Source organism: Thermobia domestica, chromosome 2 (assembly GCF_964235325.1).
Source record: "Thermobia domestica chromosome 2, izTheDome1.hap1.1, whole genome shotgun sequence".
In the NCBI taxonomy this organism is placed as follows: Eukaryota; Metazoa; Arthropoda; class Insecta; order Zygentoma; family Lepismatidae; genus Thermobia; species Thermobia domestica.
Genome location: NC_137455.1, coordinates 56,561,653 through 56,583,518, shown reverse-complemented (window position 1 = coordinate 56,583,518; position 21,866 = coordinate 56,561,653). Strand labels below are relative to the sequence as shown.

The window sequence follows — 21,866 nt, the reverse complement described above, 5'->3', positions numbered from 1 at the left end:
TCTATCCTCTGAGTTACCGAGTCTCAGTCGAATTACGGGGTCACTACGGATTTGAATCCTCGACCCAGTGGTGGTCTATAACCTAACCAACATCATCTGACTGACACGATGATCCGTTTGAGCTCTTAGCGTGTTCATTCTATTTGTGCAGATTACGTTATATCCGGAAGAGATGAAATCAATTCTGGATGTGCGGAACAGATACATCTTAGGAAAAGACTAGAAAATGGTAACCTCTTTGGTTATTTGAAAACAACATTTTATTTATACTAGTTCGACACAAAATTTGTTCCCATCCTATAATTCAATGTGTTTTTTTCACGTTGAAATTTGAAACATGCTACATCTATGAGGAACATAAACTTTTGTTTTCGAACATTTGTAACGTTTCATTACGATACACTTTGGACTTTTAATATAGGGTATTTCTGATAGAAATTTAGCAGTAAAATATAACTCTTCTATTTTCTCTTTTCTTTTGTTTTCGTTTCGTTTTCTTTCGTTTTTTTTTTTTTTTTTTTTTTTTTTTTTTTTTTTTGCTTTTTTGTTCAGTTGGCATTAGTAGTTTGAAATGGAGGATATAATTAACACTATCTACTGGGTTTATTAGAAGGTATTTTGGAACACTACCGAATTTGCAAACGAACCACGCGGAAACAAAGCATGTGTGTTAAACTTTTGACATTATCCTAGATGTGTCTCGGAGATCTACAGTTCTACTTGAAATTGAGTATGCTATCCATTATGAAAGGGAAATAATGAATGTTTAAAGCATCCTCTATATATTCGAATAGTTCTGAAAAATATGTAAAAACAAACGTTATTTCAATATTATTGTTGGATTTCTGGAAACGGAACTTTATAATGTTAGGTTCTTTTCTTAATAAGTTTAAAATTCCACATTTTTATGTTCTCCCTTTTCTTTTTCTTCTCTTTTCTTTTCTCTCTCTGCCTCATTTCTGAATCTTTGTGTAATAGACATCCATTGGTTTCAATTTTTCATTCATTACATCAACTTATGAATCTTGTTTCCTCTTGGTTTTCTTGTTTCATTTTATCGAAACTAATACATGTGTAGTTTGAAATCAGAATTGCGCTCATGTTGTTAGCTAATTTTAGTATAGGAGACAAGAAAGGAGGAAAGAGAGGGGGGTCTCTTTACCTGACACGATTATGGGATAAGATGGTTTATATTGGGTGGCCTAACTGCACGGCGTTAGCTGTCGCCATTTTTTGATGCGGAGTGTACAATTCACAAACTCTCTGTCTTAACAGAAACAGTAGCGAACTAAAACCGTTAAAGTTTAAGCTGCAATAAACTGCCCTGTTGGATTGGTTGGCCGAAGTACGCAATATTTATACCACTGTCGAACTTCGACCGAGAATATTCTAGAAACGTCGGGGTAGGTTCTGGAGCCAACGAGGCGAGCGGGAAGTGCGTGAATCTTCTGGACGGAGCCGGACGTTGCGACGACGCTTGAAGAGCGTGGCCAAAGTAAGCAACCACGAAGTTGTGTAGCCTGCCGCTAGATGGCATTTGCTGTCGGTGTACATTACAAGCGAAGAGTTGCCGAAAACAAATCGTGTTATATCAAGAGCTATGCCTATAATCACCGTTAACGTGGCATTACAAACAAAATCTGGCTAATATGGCTGTACTTTGACTCATAAACATTTTAAAATTATTTACTGGCATTGCTACAAGTTTCTTTTAATAAAATAATTGTATTATAGCCATCAGGTAACTCTAAAAACGACCACAAGTAGCTTTTCTGTCATTGGTGTTGTGCGTGTTGCCTAACCAAACACTTTAAAAGCTCTAAGTCCGTTGGAGCAGGGTAAGGGGTTGTTCAAAAAAAATTTAAAAAATCAGATGCGGTGTCACCAATGGCATCTTTTCCGCACTAGCCAAGAAAAGTGCAAAACACTCCACCCTAGTGGGCACCCCAGGTGGGTGCTTCTGCAAATGAAGTCGGTGTCTTATTGCCACCAAAACTGGACAGACTTTTTAGAAGTTAAAGTGCAAGTGCAACATTAGATTAGTGCTTTATTCTAAAATTATAAAATAAGCCTATGAAGTGATTTTTGTAAACAAAGACCGGTTTTTTGGATAACATTCTATAAATATATTTTTTTCTTGCTCGCCCCTTCAGCGCTGCCTACTGTGCCTCCGCCACTGGTTGTAAGTACACTGGCGCATATTTACTGTTTTTTCTTGAGGTGTGGTCGATATTACCACGGATGAATTTAAACCAGTAGACATATTTCCATAAATCTCCCATCCTTCTTTAATCATTTGCCACAACCCGTATGAAAATCGGACTTTAGTTAGAAATTCTAGAGCCAAATGAAATCCTTGAGTTAAAAAAGAATCCTTCTATTAAACGTATAAATAATTTCTGTGTATCTTACCCTCAGTAAAGGTTTCTCTCTAGAAATGCTGACAGCAGTCAAAAATGTGATTTGTAAATATGTAACAAAATGCAGAAAAGTAAGTTTTGAGTTTATTTAATTTATTCTCCAAATCTTTTCACAAAATACACCCTTATTATATGTAACAAATATTTTAAATTGTGTGTGTTTCTAACATGTTTTATTTTTCTATAGGAGTAAGCCCACCATCTTTGATGGATAAACCAGTAGGAGTATTTTCAGCAACGTGCTTCAATGAATCACAAATGTTCATGCTATTTCAAGACAATGTAGAAGCAAGGGGAATGGATTTACCTGGTAACAGCGTGTGCATGTTGGCCAACAGACTATCATTCTTTTTTGGACTAACAGGTGTGAATTTAGCTCTGGCTTTTCTCATCAAATAGTAAATAATAAGCGTGCATTAATACATTTGTATTATTGTTATCTTCATTTAATTTTCTGAGTAGGTTATCGTATATAAGTGTTCGTATATAGGGGAAAGTGGGGGAATACCACGCACTTAAGGTACATTTTCCAATATCTCGCTACAAATCAAACAAATTAACATGAGGAAAATGTATGTTGTAACTTAATCATTCTAGTTTCATATTCGGTCGTTGGTAGTGCTCCTTGATTTTCATAGATTCTGTAAAAATAAAGTTTGTGGAAAACGAGAAACGCGTGGTATTCCCCACCACATCGGGTAATCACACGCATTACATCGGGTATTGGCACGCACTAATTCCTTAACGTGAAGCATCAGAATCTCTTTCCATAAACTTAGGTCGTTTGTTGACTGTACGTTTACATCAACTTCTAGTTTGTTTCCTCAGGTTGTCTTCACGTTTTCCACCAACATAGAGCTTTCTTCTCAACTTTGCTTTTTTGGTGCTTTCTTTGCTTAGTGCTCTTTCTGAATTCAGCATCTTCCAATATTCGTTTGGTTGGAGTAGAAGTTAAGATTTCTGAACGCTTTTTGTTATTTCCAGGAGTTGACTTGGCAGACCTGGAGATAGGAGAAATCTGAGACTTTTACAGCCTCATTTTGTGAAGAAGACGGTTGGACAAGCAATGAATGGTAACTGCTGTGATGATGTTCCGGGTAGTTGATGTTCTCCTCGATTTAGCCCTATTTTCATTGAAGATGGTTGTTCATTTTGGCGTAGGCCTATAATAGTTTCAGCATCGGAAAGCAATTGGGAATTCACTTTTTCAGAAGCCTCTCTTTCATCTTCAAGTTCTACGGCCTGGAATTGCTGAACAGCTTCAAAATCTTCTTTTCTAAAAGTGTCCAGCTCCAAAGAACAAATACCCGCTTGTTTAAAACCATTAACAGTTTTGTCCATATTTGCAGATAATCTCAATTAAAGATGTCGACTAAGTCATACGGAGCAATTTTTCATTAACGTAGCGCTCCGCAAACAGTGTGCATTCTTGGTTGAAATATGTTTTGCGGGGACCAAAAAAGGTGAGGTCTAGCGGCTGAAGTTTATGTGACGTATGCGGTATTGTATAAATAACCATAACAATTCCTTTCTTACAAAAATTGTAAATTTCTAATGAAATATGGCTCGTGTGATCCAAAATAGGTAGGACTGGATCATTTGTTATCGGTTTCGCAATAAGAGCAAAATGTTGCAGCCACTAGATTCATTGCTCCACCCAAGAATATATAGATCCAGTAGATTCTCCTTTCTGCAGCTGAGGTGACATGCGTTTTCTTGGGTAGATATACGTAGGGGTATGGAAGACCTGCCAGCTTTGTAACGGTTTTACCCCTTTCCCATGATATTGGTGCTCTGAGATGTTTCACTCCCTTTGGATCCAAAATACGCCCTGGTGTCTATACTATGAATATACCTGTTTCGTCAACGTTAAAGATCTAATCTTCGCAGAAATGATATTTTTCGGTAACTTCTGTCAGGTTCTTAAAATACCCTTTCACCTTTTCTTCATTGAATTCGTCGACCCTGTTAATACTAATTTCTTCAGATTTCCTTAACCTTATCGTGGAATTTTTCTTTAAAAGCAATTCCAACCAATCATTCCCAGCAAGTCGACCTTCTTTATTCAAATTGTTTTTGATATTATTAGCTTCTGCGTATTCATAAGCTATTCTGCGTAGTTCAATTGGAGACATTCCGTAAAACAACTTGGCTAAATGTAAAGCGTGACCAGCAAGTTCCGCGTTTGTGTAGAGCTCAATACAGCTTTTCTTCCCATTTTCTTAGAACAGACAGTCCCAGCTTTCACTTTTGTTCTTAATGTAGTCTCATGTATCCCAAAATCATTTGCTACCTCTCTCATTTTTCTTCCGCCATTTATTGCTCCTATGGCGTTTGGTAGTTGTTCTAATGTCCATTTGCACTTCTCTGTTTGCCTAATATAGTGTCATGGCATCTGCAATATACATAAAAAAGGAAACCAAACGCAGCATGAACTTTTTTGATAACTGCTTCGTGAAGGGGCAATACCACGCACATGGATGACATGCGTGCAATTACCCCATTCCAAGCCGAGAAAGAAAAATTGAACCTTCAAAAGTTTCACGTCGTTTCATATAAACAGATTTAGCATAAACTTACTACCAACACACTACGCTAAAACATTGTATACACATTATAAAAATCAACTAAGTATTTCATTACATACCTCTAAATCTGCAAACGAAGTAAATTAGAAGAAATTAAGCAAAACAACATTTCGCCATGCCATGAACCACACCTAGCAGCAAGTGGCGCCTCGCTCACTCATGCAATATGTCTTTCATACTCTAAACTAGATAGTAGCACTAATCTGAATCAGTTTCGAAGCATTAGAACTGAGAAAATAGGGTGCGTGGTATTCCCTCGTTGCGTTTTATTCCCCCACTTTCCCCTAAGCATATATATTTTCATGCGCTAGCCTAGCCGTTTTTAAATTAGTCACAAGAAAGCAGGTGAGGTTAGATTTACATCGAAATTGCACCAGCCGAGTGTGACGTAATGTCACGTGGTATTATCAAGGGGGCAAAGGTGGAATAAAATGAGCCCTGCGGGACTTCTAATCGCCTTCGCTCTCTCAGCTGCTTCGTAACGTGAGTAAATCACTTTTTTTATCAACAAAGTTGTGTGTGCTCCTCACAATAAACTTGTGTATATGCCCCTTTCTAACTCCCTGCTGCCCCCTACAACCCCTCGCATCGCGAGGGCTCCACTTCTTACTCTCCTGTTGATTTATAACATCATTGTTCATAACGGCTATCAGAAATCTCTAGGTAAATGGTGGTAAAAGAAGAATTTATGATTTGCATTATTACGTATAAGAGCAAATGTGTATTACTTTTATCTTATTTTATTGATAAAAGCTTATGAAATTTAAAAAAAAAATAAAAAAAACTTCTTTGGCCGGGTTTGAACCAATGCCAAAAACAATTTTCATTACTAGTCTGCTCGATAATAAGGACTAACAGCAACTGACGTTTGATTTGTGCTATATGTTTGCTACTTGGCCAGAAACGGATAATTTTAATCAATCAGAAGTGTGTATATTTAGCTCCTATGTCTAGAGTCGAGCGTGTTTAAAATTTATGCGTTTGTGAAAACATATTAGTTAGTAATGTTATTTATATTAATTTAATTAAGTTTAACACTTGCAAACTATGAATGTTATTGATGTGAGAAAGAATGCTTATTGTGATTAGCGCATCGATACGCAAGAAAAAAAAAACGAGTTAAGTTCTCAGTCTAGTAACACATTTTACTCTTTTTTTTATTCAACTTTCTGTTTGTTTTTTTTTTTCTATTCTTTGTATGCACACTTTTCATCTTCTTTCAGTAAAATCGCTTTTCAATGTACTTTCCATGGAAAAAAGTGTAGAAGTAAACATTTCAATTTTTTTAAAAAAAACTTTTTGTTAATGATAATTATAATATTTAAAAAGAAAAATCTTCCTTTCAGGGCCAAGTTTTTTAGTGGACTCAGCTTGTTCTGGTAGTGCTGCGGCATTTAATCAAGCATGTATGAATATCAGGAACGGAGAATGTGACTCTGCCCTTGTGGGAGGCTGCAATCTTAATTTACTTCCACAAATAACCCAAAGATTCTTTGATTTGGGTGTACTCAGTCCAGAAGGCCGCTCCAAAGTATTTGATGAATCTGGTATGTGAATGATTAACCTCAAATATACATTAAAATGTGTTTCAAAACAACATTGACAACGTTTGGGTGGTGATTCCTCACACCAATATTAAGATAAAAAGTATTGACCAACCTGCATGTACAAATGTTTCGTTTCGGAGTTATAGCCCGCCGAAAACATGAAAAAATGAAACTTAAAGGTCCATAGCTCCAATACTATCGGACTTACAGTAGTCGAGTCAAGACTTCACTTCGGAACTAATATGTGTTATCCAGAAGTACATGTTTCAGAACCCTAAGGTACTCACGCAACTATTTTTATAGATGGAGTTTGGCTACGGGCATATAATTTGCAGTACTCACAAACTACCTCTATAAAAATTGTTGCGGAAGAACAGCAGCATTGTGAAACTTGGATATTTGGACAGGGCACATGCTATTCCTAAGTGAAGTCTTGATCTGACTGCGGTAGTTCCCATAGTTTTGGAGCTATGGATCTTTAAAGTTCATTTTTTCATGTTTTCGGCAGCCTATAACTCCCAAAGGAAGCACTTGTGCACCCAGGATGGTCTAAACTTTTTTGTCTTATCTTGGTGTGAGAAATCACCTCCCAAACGTTGTCGGTATTCTTTTAAAACAAACTGTTTTTAGTTAAAGTTTTTAATTGCGTATATTGTTCCCAAGTATATATGTGTGTATCAGGGAGAGGAAGAAGCAAAAGGAAAGAAATTATACAAAACTAAGCATATTATGATGTAAGTTTTAAGCCAATTACAATAAAGAAGTTGACAATTAGTAAAATAATTAAATTCAGGTGTGGTATGTATTTTAATCAAGATATTCTAAACTTTTTTTATCTAAATAAACACAAATGATGAAAATCATGTCGTATTATAGTGCAGCTACGAATTTATTAACCCTATATGTTTCCTAATTGTTTCAGCTGATGGGTACGCAAGAAGCGAAGCAATTGTTGTATATTTTCTGCAAAAGGCTAAAGATGCCAAGCGAATTTACGCAAAAGTTATACATACTGGAATAAACTCGGATGGATATAAACCTGAAGCAATTTATTATCCGTCCGGAAACTTACAAAAAGCTCTTTTAGACAAAACATACAAACAAGCCGGAGTAGATCCAAGAGATATTGAGTATATAGAAGCCCATGGAACAGGAACTAAGGTTTGGTTTCGCTAATAATTTAACTAAATATCTAACATATTGTCTTGCATTGGATCATTCCACAAATTTATCAATGTAATGTAAATTCACACTACTTAAAACATAAAATTTTCCTGATACGAGTATAGCGTAATTAAGGATAAAGGAAAACAATATTTTTCTTTCTCTTAGTTACTGAAATTATGATTTTATCACGAGAAGTTCATTTCTACTTCAACGTACACTCATCTATAACTATCTTCTTGTAAGAATATAATTTGATAATGATTTTGCAGGGTACTTTTAATACTGATACTATGTATATAATCGGGAAATGTATATTTGTGGTAAATTTCATAGGAAAATAATTGTAAATACAAAAATTAGAATGAGTAAAACAAAATGTTGCTAAATGGACAAGAAAGTTTTATTTTCGTTTTATTGTTCTTATTTACTGCTCTTTTGACATGAAATTTCCCACATACGTACTTGTCTTTGCAGATTATACACATACTAAGATTGTAAGAAATACCGGGCGAATTCGTTATCAAATTATATTCCTACAACAACATATTTATAGACATGTGACAATAATTTTGGACATGAGTGTACATATAATGTATAAGTCTGCATAATAAGTCATACGAGAGCTGCTGAAAAAGTTTCTCCATATGATTACTAATAGCGGTACTAGTGTTCGACGATTATAACATTCGGAAGAATACACCTTTTTATATTTAAATTATCTGTGATTATTTGTTTAAGTCTGTTCATTTATTTTTACAGCAGCTTCAAGAAATATCTCCGAAACCGCTGACAACATCCTCTAGTGTAGTGCTAAGAAAAGGAAGGAGAATAAGTGGAAATTTCACACTTTACACTACACACACATTTTCACACTCATCAACAAATATATATACACACAAATTCATAAATATTCTATACAATTTTATTATACTATTTATTTATTTATTACTTTTTCCAACTTTTTCACCCCGATTATCTGGGTAACTGGTTCTCTTTCCGCCGCTGGAAGTCCTTCTCAATTTTGATAATTATACATTCCTATTGTGACAATTCTCTTATTTACTCGATTCTCATATTTTCTATACCCAATTATGGCTTCACAGATTTATATTTTTACTTTCTTTCACTTTCTCAAACATACAATTCAGGCAATACGACTTGAAAGACGGCCAATAAATGCAAATGGCGATGTTCGCCATTTGTAAATTTTTTAAAATACATTTCATTAAATAAGTACTTCAATTCTTACTTTAGTAATTCAATGATAACACATTTTTTTAGCATATTTGACCTGAAGGCTGGTGCATCTAATTAATTAACACTATTAATGATGAAGAAGGCAAGACAAGAAACCGCTGTTAGTAATGCTGCCTTAAGCACCATTCATGTGAGGTAACAAAAGGAAGCCATTCGCTGTCAGGTGAGTACGAACAACCAGTCATTAATTCCACATTTTTATTGAACAATAAAGTAAACAGTTTTGTGTGCTGACAAGTGAGTAGAAACTGATTTTGTGATGATGAAGGTGTGATACGGTGATGTGGGTGTATTTTAACGCAATTTATTGACGATCTCTGGCAATATATTGTTGTATATCACTCCACATTTACAATCCTTCGATCTTTCAAACTCTATGGTTGCCACATGTTCAATATAACCGAAGAAACAACCAATCATTTGCTTGGCAACACTTCTCGAATAAACAACTTTTATTGGCGTTGGCTCACTTTGAAACATGCAAACAGTTGATTGCTACTTAGTTTCGGGTTTCTATGATAGATCCAAGTCTCGTCCCCTGTAACGATGTAGTATACCAAATTTAGCTTAAATTGGTAGAATTTTTCAAGCACTTCCTTATACCAATTGACATGAGCCTGATTTTAGGTTAAGTTCCAAAGTTGGTCGTCCGTTTCTAGCAATTTTTAAAAATTTACCGGGAAAAAGTAGATAATTCGCTCATTTCTGTGCTTGATAATATGTAAGGAAAGCGGAAGTTGTGTTAATTTTTTCTTTTTCTTTTTTTGTAATAAACGTAGAATTATTTCGCAAGTGGAAGGAACTATTTCGCGCAAGGTTACCGCATGTTGGTTTGTGGGAAAGTAACAATCATTTGTATTCTGAACATTACTGCAGGGTGTACAGAGATGTTCCATTTGCTATCCTTACGCAGAGACGAGATATTACACTCTATTTATTTTAACAAAATGGGTCAAAAATTTTTACTGACGACAACGTGGTTGGATGAACTTCATGAAATGCATCACTGAAATTCTAAATAAAACAATCATATACACAGTCCTATTGAATGGTGCTTCGTTACAAAAGCCAAATGCAGTCGTTCGATTTTATTATTTTGGGTATTAAACTACACTTGAAATAATGGAAAATCATTGTACGAAAGTGTTCACGAGAAATTTCCATTTCTCACACAACGCTATTTCTTCAAATTGGATATGATAAATGAACGAATATTCTTATTTTTAAAAAAATCAAAGAGAATTTAAAAAGAACGGTATTGTCTTCCGAATTTTATATTAGTGGAACATTAGCGCCATTGGTAGTAGTAGTTTGCAGAAACTTCTCCAGCAGCCCTCATATCATTTCTTTGTGCACATTTATATTGTCTTAAGATTGTTCAAGATACATTCTTATAACTACCGACTGATAAACTGTAACTATGATTCAGGTTTAAGAGTTAAACATTAATCAGCATGTTGAAATAAGCTTTCAACAACATTTTTATTTTATTTTAGGCTGGTGATTATGAAGAAGTTACGGCTATTGCAGATTTCTTCTGCAAAGAAAGATCAGCTCCACTACTTGTTGGCTCCGTTAAATCTAATTTGGGCCATAGTGAATCTTCCTCTGGTTTATGTGCTCTTACCAAACTTATTATAGCCTTGGAAAATGGAATGATTCCCCCAAATTTACACTTTAAAAGTCCACGCCCCGAGTTCACAGAATTATTTCAGACAAAGTTAAAGGTAAGGGTTGAACATGTACATCTTTCTTAAAATAATACAACCGGTGCATAACTGCCAATAATCTCAAGAACAAGTTTAGGTGTATCATCGTGATTTTTCACCTAAGTAAATTTATGGATACAAGTGACTAGACATTAGTATAGTTCAATAGGTTATATTTCTTCTGAGATGCTTTATGCTTCTATTATATGTTCAAAAAGGTTCTGTTTAAGTAGTATGTTTGTATAGTGGCATTACACGCACTCTCTATACATTTCGTATCAAAATTAAGAAATAGGTGTCGTCAGTGGCGTATTTACGATTTTATTTCAGGAGGGGCTTTGCTAACTTTTGGGGGGGGCTTTGCCTGGAAATTGAAAATTCTGCAAGATATTTCATTTACTTTACTATACTAAGTAAGATTTCGGGGGGGGGCTTAAGCCCGGAAGCCACCCCCCTAAATACGCCAGTGGGTGTCGTGTTAGCAGGGCCGACTCTACTACGGTGTATATGTGCAACAAGTGCATTTGTACGGTGCGGCAAAATCTGTCATAACTATATTAATTAAAATAAATATTTCTTATTGGAAACGGACTTAAATGACGATGGTAGTTAAATTTGCCAAGCAGACCTTCGGTTTGAATAGTCTACTATATTGATAAATCATGTTTAGGGTACAAAGGTCGCACGGATAGTGCTAAAGCAAATGTTCTAACAAATTCCAGCATGAATTGCTGAGACAAATACAAGAACTCGATTCTCGAATAGTAGCGAACACCTGTTCCATTTAGTCAGTTATCACAGTTTTGATATGAAAACTAGTCTTATCTTTTTCACAAACAAGTTCCTTATCATTCAAGGTGGAAACAAGTTATTTAAAAAAAAATAACAGATGTAGAAGGAAAACCAAAAGATAAAGATATAAGAGCTAGTTGCAAACTAAATACATTGATATTGAATTCTATAAAAAGGATTGCCATCTTTCCTCTGCAGGTGTGTTTTCTTTATGTTTCACTAATATAACGCATTATTATTTTTAAAAAAAAAGACACAACGAGTTTGTATTTGTAGTGTTTGGGCCTGTCTGAGTGCGAGTGCTTTTCCCTCCTCTTTGTTGTTCATGATGGACTAGCATACTTAAAATCGTGGTTTTTAAGATTTGTTCTTTCTGGAGAAAGGGAGGGCAACAAATGATGTCATTGTATGGGGCAGCAAATTGCCTAGGGCCGGCCCTTTGTGTTATTAACACTTTCTTCTTGTAGCTTGTTGGTTGTGGTGAATACAGTTCAACGGAAACCTCAGCGAATGGAGTTTAAACATAGATGCAAGTATTAGAAGAGTCTTATGCTTGTGTGGTCTTATATGCTTATGCCTATGTGGTGGAGTGTCTTCTTGTAACCTGCTGGATGTGGTAAATATAGTTAAACGAAAATAACAGTGAGAAGAAGTTAAACATGGAACCAGAGCGTTGTAGAGCAATATCAGGCACGTAGACAGGATTTCGTAATGGGGGGTTAGAGACAAGAAATAATGTGATTATCATACCAGGGACTCGATGATTCTAAATTATTTTTACTGGCAACGTGGTTCGTTTAGCCAGATTTCGTAATTGGGAGGAGGGGAGGGCGTGACATGAAATACTATGGTTATCACATTTCGGGCTCGATCAATCTGAACTATTTTACTGGTAACATATGTGTATTGGTTTGTTAGGACAATACAAAGAGAATATGATAATAAGTATTTTAATAACAAACTATGAAGAAATCTCGAGTAAAAGAAAATAAAACTGTATTGAAAAATTTTACAATATCTACGTTCCTTCCTCTGTTCATTCAAATATAACAATTTTCCTTTCATTATGATCTCAACTATTATAAAAAGTACATATCCACTATGATAAAAAAAAATACATATCCAATAATGTCTTGTAAAATATTTTACAATTTTTACGTTCCTTTCTCCATTGAATCAAATGTTAACAGAACTTTCTTTCCAAATAACTTTTGCTTTTGTTATTCCGTCAACTACTGTCTGTTTCAAATGACAGGATAAAGGAGCAGTAGGAAACTGTTTCTGAAGTAGTATGTTTGATATTGCAGAGAAGCGATGACGAAAAATTATGATAAAAAAATGTCCACATCATTACAGAACGGCACTGTTTTTGAAAGCTTGAAATTTTCCTGACTAGTAGCAGAAAATTCTGAGAATTCGGTAACTTTTCTAGAAGCTTCAGATTACCTGACCTTTCCAAGATATCCCGCTCATTTGCCGCCATGTGTTGTTCTTAATTCGGCTAATGCGTTGCTTTTAAGGCTTGAGTGGAGAGAAAACAATGAGAAGGGACATCCGACAACGCTGTGCTCAAGTTTGCGTATCATTGGCTACTGCTTGTTTAACTTGCCATTTGGAACAGACAGTAAAACACATGTTAATAACTTTCTCACTCTATTTCTAACAAATATTTACAAAAGCAACATCCTCTACCCTCTTCGTTCCATTACCTCTAACAGCCAGTCAGGGGGGAAAGGCACAGGGTAGTGTGCAGGAATCAGAGGCCTTGCTGTAGCTTTTTATTTTTAACGCTGATTCTTCTGTTTCTCGTTTCTTTTTGTTTCATCCTTCTTTAATTTTTTCCATGTCTGGCTCCGGACCCTCCCCTTCCTTGGCTACGTGTCTGGCCATATGAGTTTAAACAGGAAAGAAGTGCTAGTGAGAAACAGTGTGAAAAATACGCTGTTCATTCGCTAGTGATGTTGTAAAATGGGTATGGTATTTAGCTAAGTGTTATTCTGTGCTCGAAAACAGGGCGGCAGTATTTAGGGGTCGGCAAAATGTTGGATTTTTTTTAAAGATTCACAATAAAGTAATGTTTAAAACTAGCAACCCGCAGAGTCCCGCACAAGCGCGCGAAAATATGTTAATATGTTTAATTCGCTCTAATTACAGTAGTTACTAATTAGATAGCTTATTTGATTATTTTTGAAAAGTCAACCTCTTCCACCCCCACTCCAGGGGGTGAGGATGAATTTGAACATCATGGAAACTGATACCGTTGAACTCAGCGACCTCGAAAACTATGAATTCAACACTAATAGCCATAGTTTTCGATTACTTAGAAAATCTCACCCCCTCCCTGGGAGTGGAGTATGACCTTGAAGTTGAATTGGATTAAAACTGTTACTATTCATCTCAGGGACCCCAAAAACTATGAATTCAATTCTAATATTGGTCATATTCGATTATTTTCAAATTGCCATGTTATTCTTACGGGGACTTTGCACCTCATATCTCAGCTTAAGTATGACCTAGGGACCTGCAACAGCCCATTTGGACCATTTCTCTGAGAGATTTAAAACATTAAAATTTCATGTTTCTATCTATTATGGTTCTCGAGTTGGAAAACGCTATAGGCACACAGCTTATTGTATTATTAATATAGATACTAGTAAACCGTTACTGACAGTGAATAATGTAAACAATTAATTTTCTTATCAGTTATCAGTGATACTGATACTGGGGCAAATTATATAAATACGGGCCTGGGTATAACAAATTTTAAATCAGCTGTAAATTTCTCTATGGTACAGCACGTAGGGAACGTCAAATTCGACTATTGCGTTTCATCAGTTTTGGAAACGATATACTCTAAGATAATGAATAGCAAATGAGTTAACTTCGATTCAAAAAGGTGCACGAACAAATATCTCCCTCTATTTCTTTGTTGTCTCTTGAAGGATCCGATTCTTGTCTAAATGTTAATATGCGAAGAGATATTGGTATTTTAAAATACACCTGTAGGCCTAACTTTATCATTTTTAGCATAACATGAACCCACTTCGAAACAAAATTACTCTTATATTAGTCAGGGGCGGCTCTGGAATGTAGACAAAAGTCACGTGCCTTTCCAATGAAAAAGAATAATAATAATGAATAAAAAGGAATTATGGAATTTACTTCTGTATAGAAATGAGGACCGACTCAACAAAAATTTTATAGTTATTTTAATAGAAGCCTTGAAACCCTAAATGACGTCCATAGGAAATTTAGCAATATACCTACTGTTATCAACTATTCAGTATTCTGCCTTGGCTCTTTTACCCCATAGTCTACAATATATATCAATATAATATAATCACACTTTTAGCGTGACTGAAAGAGGCAACCTACTTCCTTGTAACTAAGGTGGGAGGGGAGAGAATACAGCCTTTGCTGGTTTTGCGTACTTTACGTGACAAGGTGGAAGAACTTGCCTGTCGCGGGAAAATATTGGCTCACTGTTTCAAGAACGAAATAACTCCAGAGAACATTTTTATGCATTAACAGAACAAATAAATATTCTTGAAGTACATTGTAAATTGATTAACCCCTGGAATGTTATAGTGAAAGGAAGCAAGAAAAGCGACAGACAAAATGTGTAAATTTTGCACTTGTAATTAAAATAAATAATTACAAATACCGCAATTTTCTTCTGGAGTACGCTATAAGGAAAATCAAAGATACCAACCAGGGCCTAGAACTGAATGGTATCCACCAGGTTATGGAGTATGCTGATGATGTAAATCTGATATGACAAGATGGGAGAACAATAGAAAGAAATGCAGAAGTCTTATTAAACGCTTGCAGCGATATTGGTTTGGAAATAAATGCAGAGAAAGCTAAATACGTGTAAGTTTATTGGGATAATAATACTGCAAATTACAAATGCTTCAAAATACCAAATAACACTTTCGACAAAGTGGATACTTTCAAATACCTAGGATCAATATTAAGAGATCAAAATTAAATTCACGAAGAAATAAAGTGTCGACTGAAAGCAGGGAATTCGTGTTATTATTCAGTTTAAAATCTTTTGTCGTTGCGAATTCTGACAAAGGAATTTGAAGCTTAAAATATATGAAACGAAAATAATGCCTCTTATGCTGTATGGTTATGAAACACGATCTCTTACTCTGAGGGAAGAACGCAGACTGAAAGTATTTGAGAATAAAATCCTGAGACGAATATTCGGACTCAGGACGAACGGGAATGGAGAATGGGGAAACTTCATAACGAAGAACTGCATAATTTATACGGTTTACCAAACATTATTAATGTCGTCAAGTCTGGGAGACTCAAGTGGGCAAATCATGTAGCCAGAATGAAGAAAATAGGAATACTTTGAAAGTTTTAAGTGGAAATCCAATCGGAAAACGTCCGTTAGGAATACCTAGGCGCAGATGGGAGAATAATGAAGCTCGCAGAAATGTACAAACTATGTCCAGTTGGGTAAGGACAGAAGTCAATGGAGAGCTTTTGTGAACGCGGCATTGAACTTACGGGTTCCGTAAGCCATAGAGTTAGTTAGTTAAGAAATATTGTCAATTGTCAAGTTATATAGAAGGTAGGTTTAATGAGAAGAAAGCTTACGATGTTCAGTAAATTTGATGTTCGCTAGAACTTGCGGTATTTCAGGCATAGTTTGGAGATTGCTGAGGATACACGGTTAGTAATTGAGTCCCTTTCATGGGATACTGGGCTTTGGTTCCCAATAGGAACATGTATGATTCAGATTTTACGTTTTACAATAGATCTGCTCCTGATACTGAAAATGGATCGTCAAATTTAATCTCATTTACTTTAGAAGCTATCGAAATCGAATGTATACTTGCATTTCAATTTATCATGAAAATATTGTCGTGACACTGTTTCACAAGTTTATAAATACAGGGTGGACACAGTCTCTCCCTGATAACAAACATTAATAACAAGAAAACTAAGAATGATAGAAGGGGATAATAGGGAATATAAAAAAAAAATCTTGGTTTAGAGAATTTCCATATTTTCTCCATTAGTTGCACATGCGATGTCACATGTTAAACTTGCGCGTCGGGGACAGTCTTCCTCTGTTAACGCATGAACAGTCTACACTTTTTTTCCTTTTTGCATATAACTTCAAGCGTTTGTGTAAAATTTTTAACACAGCTGACTTCGGGATGTCCAGTTCACGTGATGTGCAACACAAGGATTTTCGTGGGCTTCGGTTGAAAGCAACACGAACAGCTTTCACACATTCCTCACTAACACTCGGTCTATCGCTTCTATCACAATAAAAACACTTCCTGTTGCAATAAACTTGCTATACCACTCCTTTATGCTTTTAACATCTGGTGGCTGCTGTCCATACTCTCTCCTGAATGTTCGTTGAACTTGACGTTCGATTTTATATCATGACACCACAACACACACCTTCGTTTCTGCTATGCTGACGCCATTTTTAAACAAATGACTGTCGCGATGGCAACATCTTGAAGTAATCATTCAAGTGATGTGTTCAGACCGTATGTTTCTATCATTCTTTGTTTTCTTGTTATTAATGTTTGTGGTCAGGAAGAGACTTTGTGTCCACCCTGTATTATAAATATACAATAAATGAAGTGAATTAACTTTTTAATCATTGCTTTTCTTCTTGCATCCAATTCAAATCATACTGTTAATACATACGTTTATTAATGTTTATGTTTATTAATATGTGACCAAATGATTTTAACACAATCAATTGAGAAATTGAAATGAAAACAGTTCTGTTGGAACACAGAAGTGCTATTCAGCTCCAGAAAACGAGAAGATACATGTAGAAAAAGTTACTACTCGTGATACAATTATCCGATTTGCTGGAGAAAAGCTAAGGTATTCTGAAATATTTCCGGCTCTATTTGTTAGACAACCTTCAGTGGGGACAACAGTTCCAAATCCATGATGACTTGATCTGCTCCAGTTGCTGGATACGAAGCTTTATGAGTTTCGATGTGTACGGCAACACTCACTGTGAAACGATTCTAATAGGTCCGCTGATGGTAAAAAAAAACCAGGGTGTTCACTTGACACCGTGGCATTTCTTTTGTAATAGACCTCATTTCAAAATGGCGGCTAATATAGCGTTCAGGAAATTGTTTTGACATAGTCACGTCTATTTATACCCCCTCAGCACCCAAAGATTTTAGAACATACTGCAGTTCTAAAATGTCCAAATATTGTCAACAATGATTAACAAGGTGAGTACTCGTCACTGCAGATCATTTTCCCCCAATATTGACAATTTTTGTTTCTTCCCCAAATATCGACATTTTTTGTTTCTACTACTAGAACCATTTCCAAGTGAATTTTGCCGTACACATCGAAATACATAAAGCTTTTTAGTTTATAAATCCTATTTCTGCGTGAGCAAAATATATAATAACTGTATTGATGAATTAGCTCTGAAACGGAGCGGAATGTTGGACGACAAAGAAGAGAGAAGAGCAGAATTTGTATATTATAGAGATGAAGATGTGGTGGATGTATTGAGTGACGCAGAGGACAAAATTAAGAATGAAGTGATCTGGAGAACAGTAAAAGTGAGACCAGTAGTAGAAAAACTGCAAGAATGTAGACTGAGATGGTTTAGGCATGTAAGAAGAAGACCTTTGAAATACGAAGCTTATCTACAGAGTAGATGCTATAGAAATGAGTGGGAAACGAGCCCGAGACCCGTCAAAGAAAAAATAGGAAGATTGTGTTACGAACGATATGATACAGTGTGGTGTTACAGTGTATATGACACAAGATAGAAACAGGTTTAGGACAGTGATCCGAAAAGCCGACCCTGAAGAAGAAGAAGAGTGTGTTTAACATGATTTCATTTCATGTAATGGAATCTTATCCTTTTGCCATTCCAGCTTCAGCGATTTGAATTATGATTACAAATTGAATGAAGTGTGGTAGTGGGAAATGAACTGATAGTGCTCAGCAAGACAACGAAAATGGAATGAATTACTCTAACAAAGGAAGCTGATGAAATTGATGTTTTACATATTCAGAAATACATACTTTGTCAAAAACGCGGAACCAGTGCAACAACAAGCAGTGAAAATGGACGTAAGTGACTTTCAGGAGATGCTTATGTTCGAAATGACCATGTATCAAAACGACTGACAGAATTTGGACCAAACAAATCATTTATATATTATGTGATCAACGAATGTTTCAAAGCTTACACACACCGGAGAACTTTAGAGAAGCCGATGGTTTGAGACCCAAAATCAACAGATGATCTACAAGAAACATAAAGAACTCGCCGTGTTGAAGAAGGTCCAAGATACACCCGAAGCAGAGTTTCAACAGTAAGAGATAACCCAAATACAACACCAGACAAATTCATCGCTGTGTCATCCTCCTACAAGTTAAAATGAGTGAAGAGTATGCAAAATACCGTATCTGTGAAATAAATCGTGCACCTATGTACTTAAAAGCAACACGATATTTTGAGAATGAGGTATACATGCGCACAAGTAATCTTAACGATGAACATGGTGTATTTGCTGCTGACTTGTATTATTACAAATGTATGACTGCATATTTGATGACATACCAGCGCTGCAATGCACAAAACATACCTCACTATGAGGAATCGTCACCTACATCTTTAAGAGCAGGTTTAAAAATGAAAAGATATCTTTGAGTTTTACGTCCCACGCTTATGCAGGTTAGGCTAAAGGAGACGGTGATGATGAGTAATGAATGAAATTGTGAAATGAAGAAAGTGGGAGGAAACGGAAGAACCCCGAGGAAACCCACGCACACGGTGTTTGTCCACCACAAAGTTCACTTGGCGGGATCGAACCCGGAACCCCAAGCAGCAGAGGTGAACGCTCTACCACTGAGCCACCGCGGCCCCGAGAGCAGGTTTATTTTCCATTCTGAAAGAAATCCAACCGAACCTATATAGGAATTGGATACAGCCTGCCAGATATTCGAGATCACATAAGCGCATAAAGTGTTTTAAAGAGGGCAACAAATAGAGATGTAAAATAGTTTCTCATAAACTTCTTTGGAGACGAAGTGACGGTCTCAACTCCCAAAGAAGGAAACAAATCGGTGCTGTTTTTTTTCCTTTCACACATTTCTGCAGAAAATATAGCTGACCGTGTTCGCTCCACATATGTTATCAGAGATTGTGCCAACAATTGAGAGAGGTTCTCTGGAAGACTGATTTCAAGTTACAATATAGGTTTTGTGATGTTGATGAACTTCAAAGAGCATGGAGTGAGATACAAATGTCAACAATTGTTCACATGTTTCTGCCTTCGTTGTTGAATTGTAACACTACAGATGTTGATACTAATGACGTTGAGAAATCAGTGGAAAGAGAGTATGAAGATACTTTAAGTGATGGAATGAATAAAATAAAGAAACTTCGCATTCTTGCCATCTTCCAAATGATGTGTTACGCTGTAAATAATGGGAGGAAGAAAACATAACTCAAAACACAATGGACTAGCTGTTCATGAAATTTGCAAGAGTAGAATTCTTGTTAAAACTTTGAACCATCTTGTTATGTCAGTTAGTTACGATGAGGTTTTGAGGCACCATAAAGATTTAACTAACTTATTCGTCGACAGTAGCAATGATAAAGTTCCTCTGCCTAGTCAATTCGACCCGAAAAAGTACGCTGTTGGTGCAGTCGATAACTTTGATCATGATGAAGTGATTTTGTCTAGTATGGGAGGGAGTCATGACACAATACCCATATTATATCAAGATAAACCAGAACATCACCATGCAAAACCAAATTTGTCTGAAACAAAAGTAAAACATGGAACTAACCTCCTGAAAACAGACTTACCATGCTAGAAAGTGCAAGATTTTGTGACACCTACAAAACAAAGTTTACCGGAAGGTTATACAATATTAAAAGGATTGGAAAAAATGAACGAGTATGAGAAGATCAGAAAGATAGATTGGACATTGTTTGCCAGCAAGTTGGATTTTTCTAAGACACGAACACTGCAAGTTAGCTGCCTACCAGCCAGGCAAACGATGCCATCCTGGTCTTCGTTCAACTCTGTCATACGATTGTCTATCATCGTCGAACAGATCGTTGGATACGTTCCTTTAATTCCATATCGTATAACGGAATATTCCACGACATGCACAGCTCTGAGAAATTTTGTGAACGTCCTCAGTTAGAATAGAAATAATTTGTTGTAGCACGTGACGAAGGATTATACCGTATTACAAGACAAATCCAATTAATCAAAGCAGATGAATTTAAGGACACTGTTTTAGTCATGTGGTCCTTATATGTGACAAGGATATTTCCTGACTCCCTTGGCAAATACCTGAGAGGAAATGGGGCAGAAAACATTTTCGTACAGGATTCGATATTTGGAGTGTCTGTAACAGAGTCGGTCTGGGATAGATCGAATTATGTGCGATCATTGAAAGATATGCTTATGTTAGCAGAAGCATTGATTAGGATGCAGTTTACTGAGTTTTTCAAATCATACGGAATTAAAAAGTACACTGATGTACTAGAAACACTGTAACAACTGAAACTGCTGCTATTAAGTATATTCCAGTGTTTTTCTTGTCAACAATCGAGTGATATATATAACCTTGAGAAGCATTTTCACTTGCGGAATGGTATTTAGTCTAGGTATTAAAGAAAGGCAGTTCGTCCAAGACCATGGATGGATTGCGATTTTGGCTTTATCGGAAAAGAGAAAGTCATTGATAAACTATCATAAAGCAGCAGGGCATTACAGGGACATTTGCTGAGATCTTTTTATTACACTGTGCTTCAAATTACTTGTCTTGACTATATAACACCAGAACCAGATCCTACAGAGTTCGGATTTGAATATGACATTCATTGCGACTGCATTTAACCTACACCAGATGTAATATCCACACCTGATGATTTGATGCTATTATGTAACTGTATGAAGTGTGCTTCAAGATACTGTATCTGTTAAAAGCGGATCTGCCCATACAACAAAATCGTGAAGCCATACGTCACAGCTTCGAACACACCTACTCTGCCCACTCCGCGCCACTAAGATCGCAATCTTTCAAGCCAACAATCATGGTGGAAACGAGAGTAGCCAATCAGACATGCCGGCTCAGATGATGCTCGATTGTTTTTTTTGGCTTCATTGAGTTCATATGATGAAGATACGTATCGACAGATCCTCTATTTTATAACATCCTTGGTGTATATTGCAAGTGCAACTATGTACAACCGCAGGAGTGCAAGAACCTTTTCTAGAAATCTCTTCTTTGTTAAACATAAACGTTTATGATACATCTATAGCATAAAAAGACTTGTTTTTGAAAACTTTTATGCTTATAGACTAATTTTGGAAAATAACATGGTTCTTC

The 21,866-nt window shown here is 36.0% G+C and overlaps 1 protein-coding gene across 1 annotated transcript in view; it reads left to right on the top strand.

Annotated features, from left to right (window-relative positions):
• LOC145679015 (fatty acid synthase-like) overlaps positions 1–21,866 on the top strand; it is a 175,776-nt gene that overhangs the window by 20,165 nt on the left and 133,745 nt on the right. Inside the window, exons 3-9 of the mRNA XM_081749615.1 lie at positions 2,608–2,784; positions 6,355–6,555; positions 7,478–7,716; positions 10,476–10,706; positions 16,123–16,225; positions 17,922–18,155; positions 20,047–20,291. Of these exons, the coding sequence (XP_081605741.1) occupies positions 2,608–2,784; positions 6,355–6,555; positions 7,478–7,716; positions 10,476–10,706; positions 16,123–16,225; positions 17,922–18,155; positions 20,047–20,291 (1,430 nt within the window). The remainder of the gene's footprint in view (positions 1–2,607; positions 2,785–6,354; positions 6,556–7,477; positions 7,717–10,475; positions 10,707–16,122; positions 16,226–17,921; positions 18,156–20,046; positions 20,292–21,866) is intronic.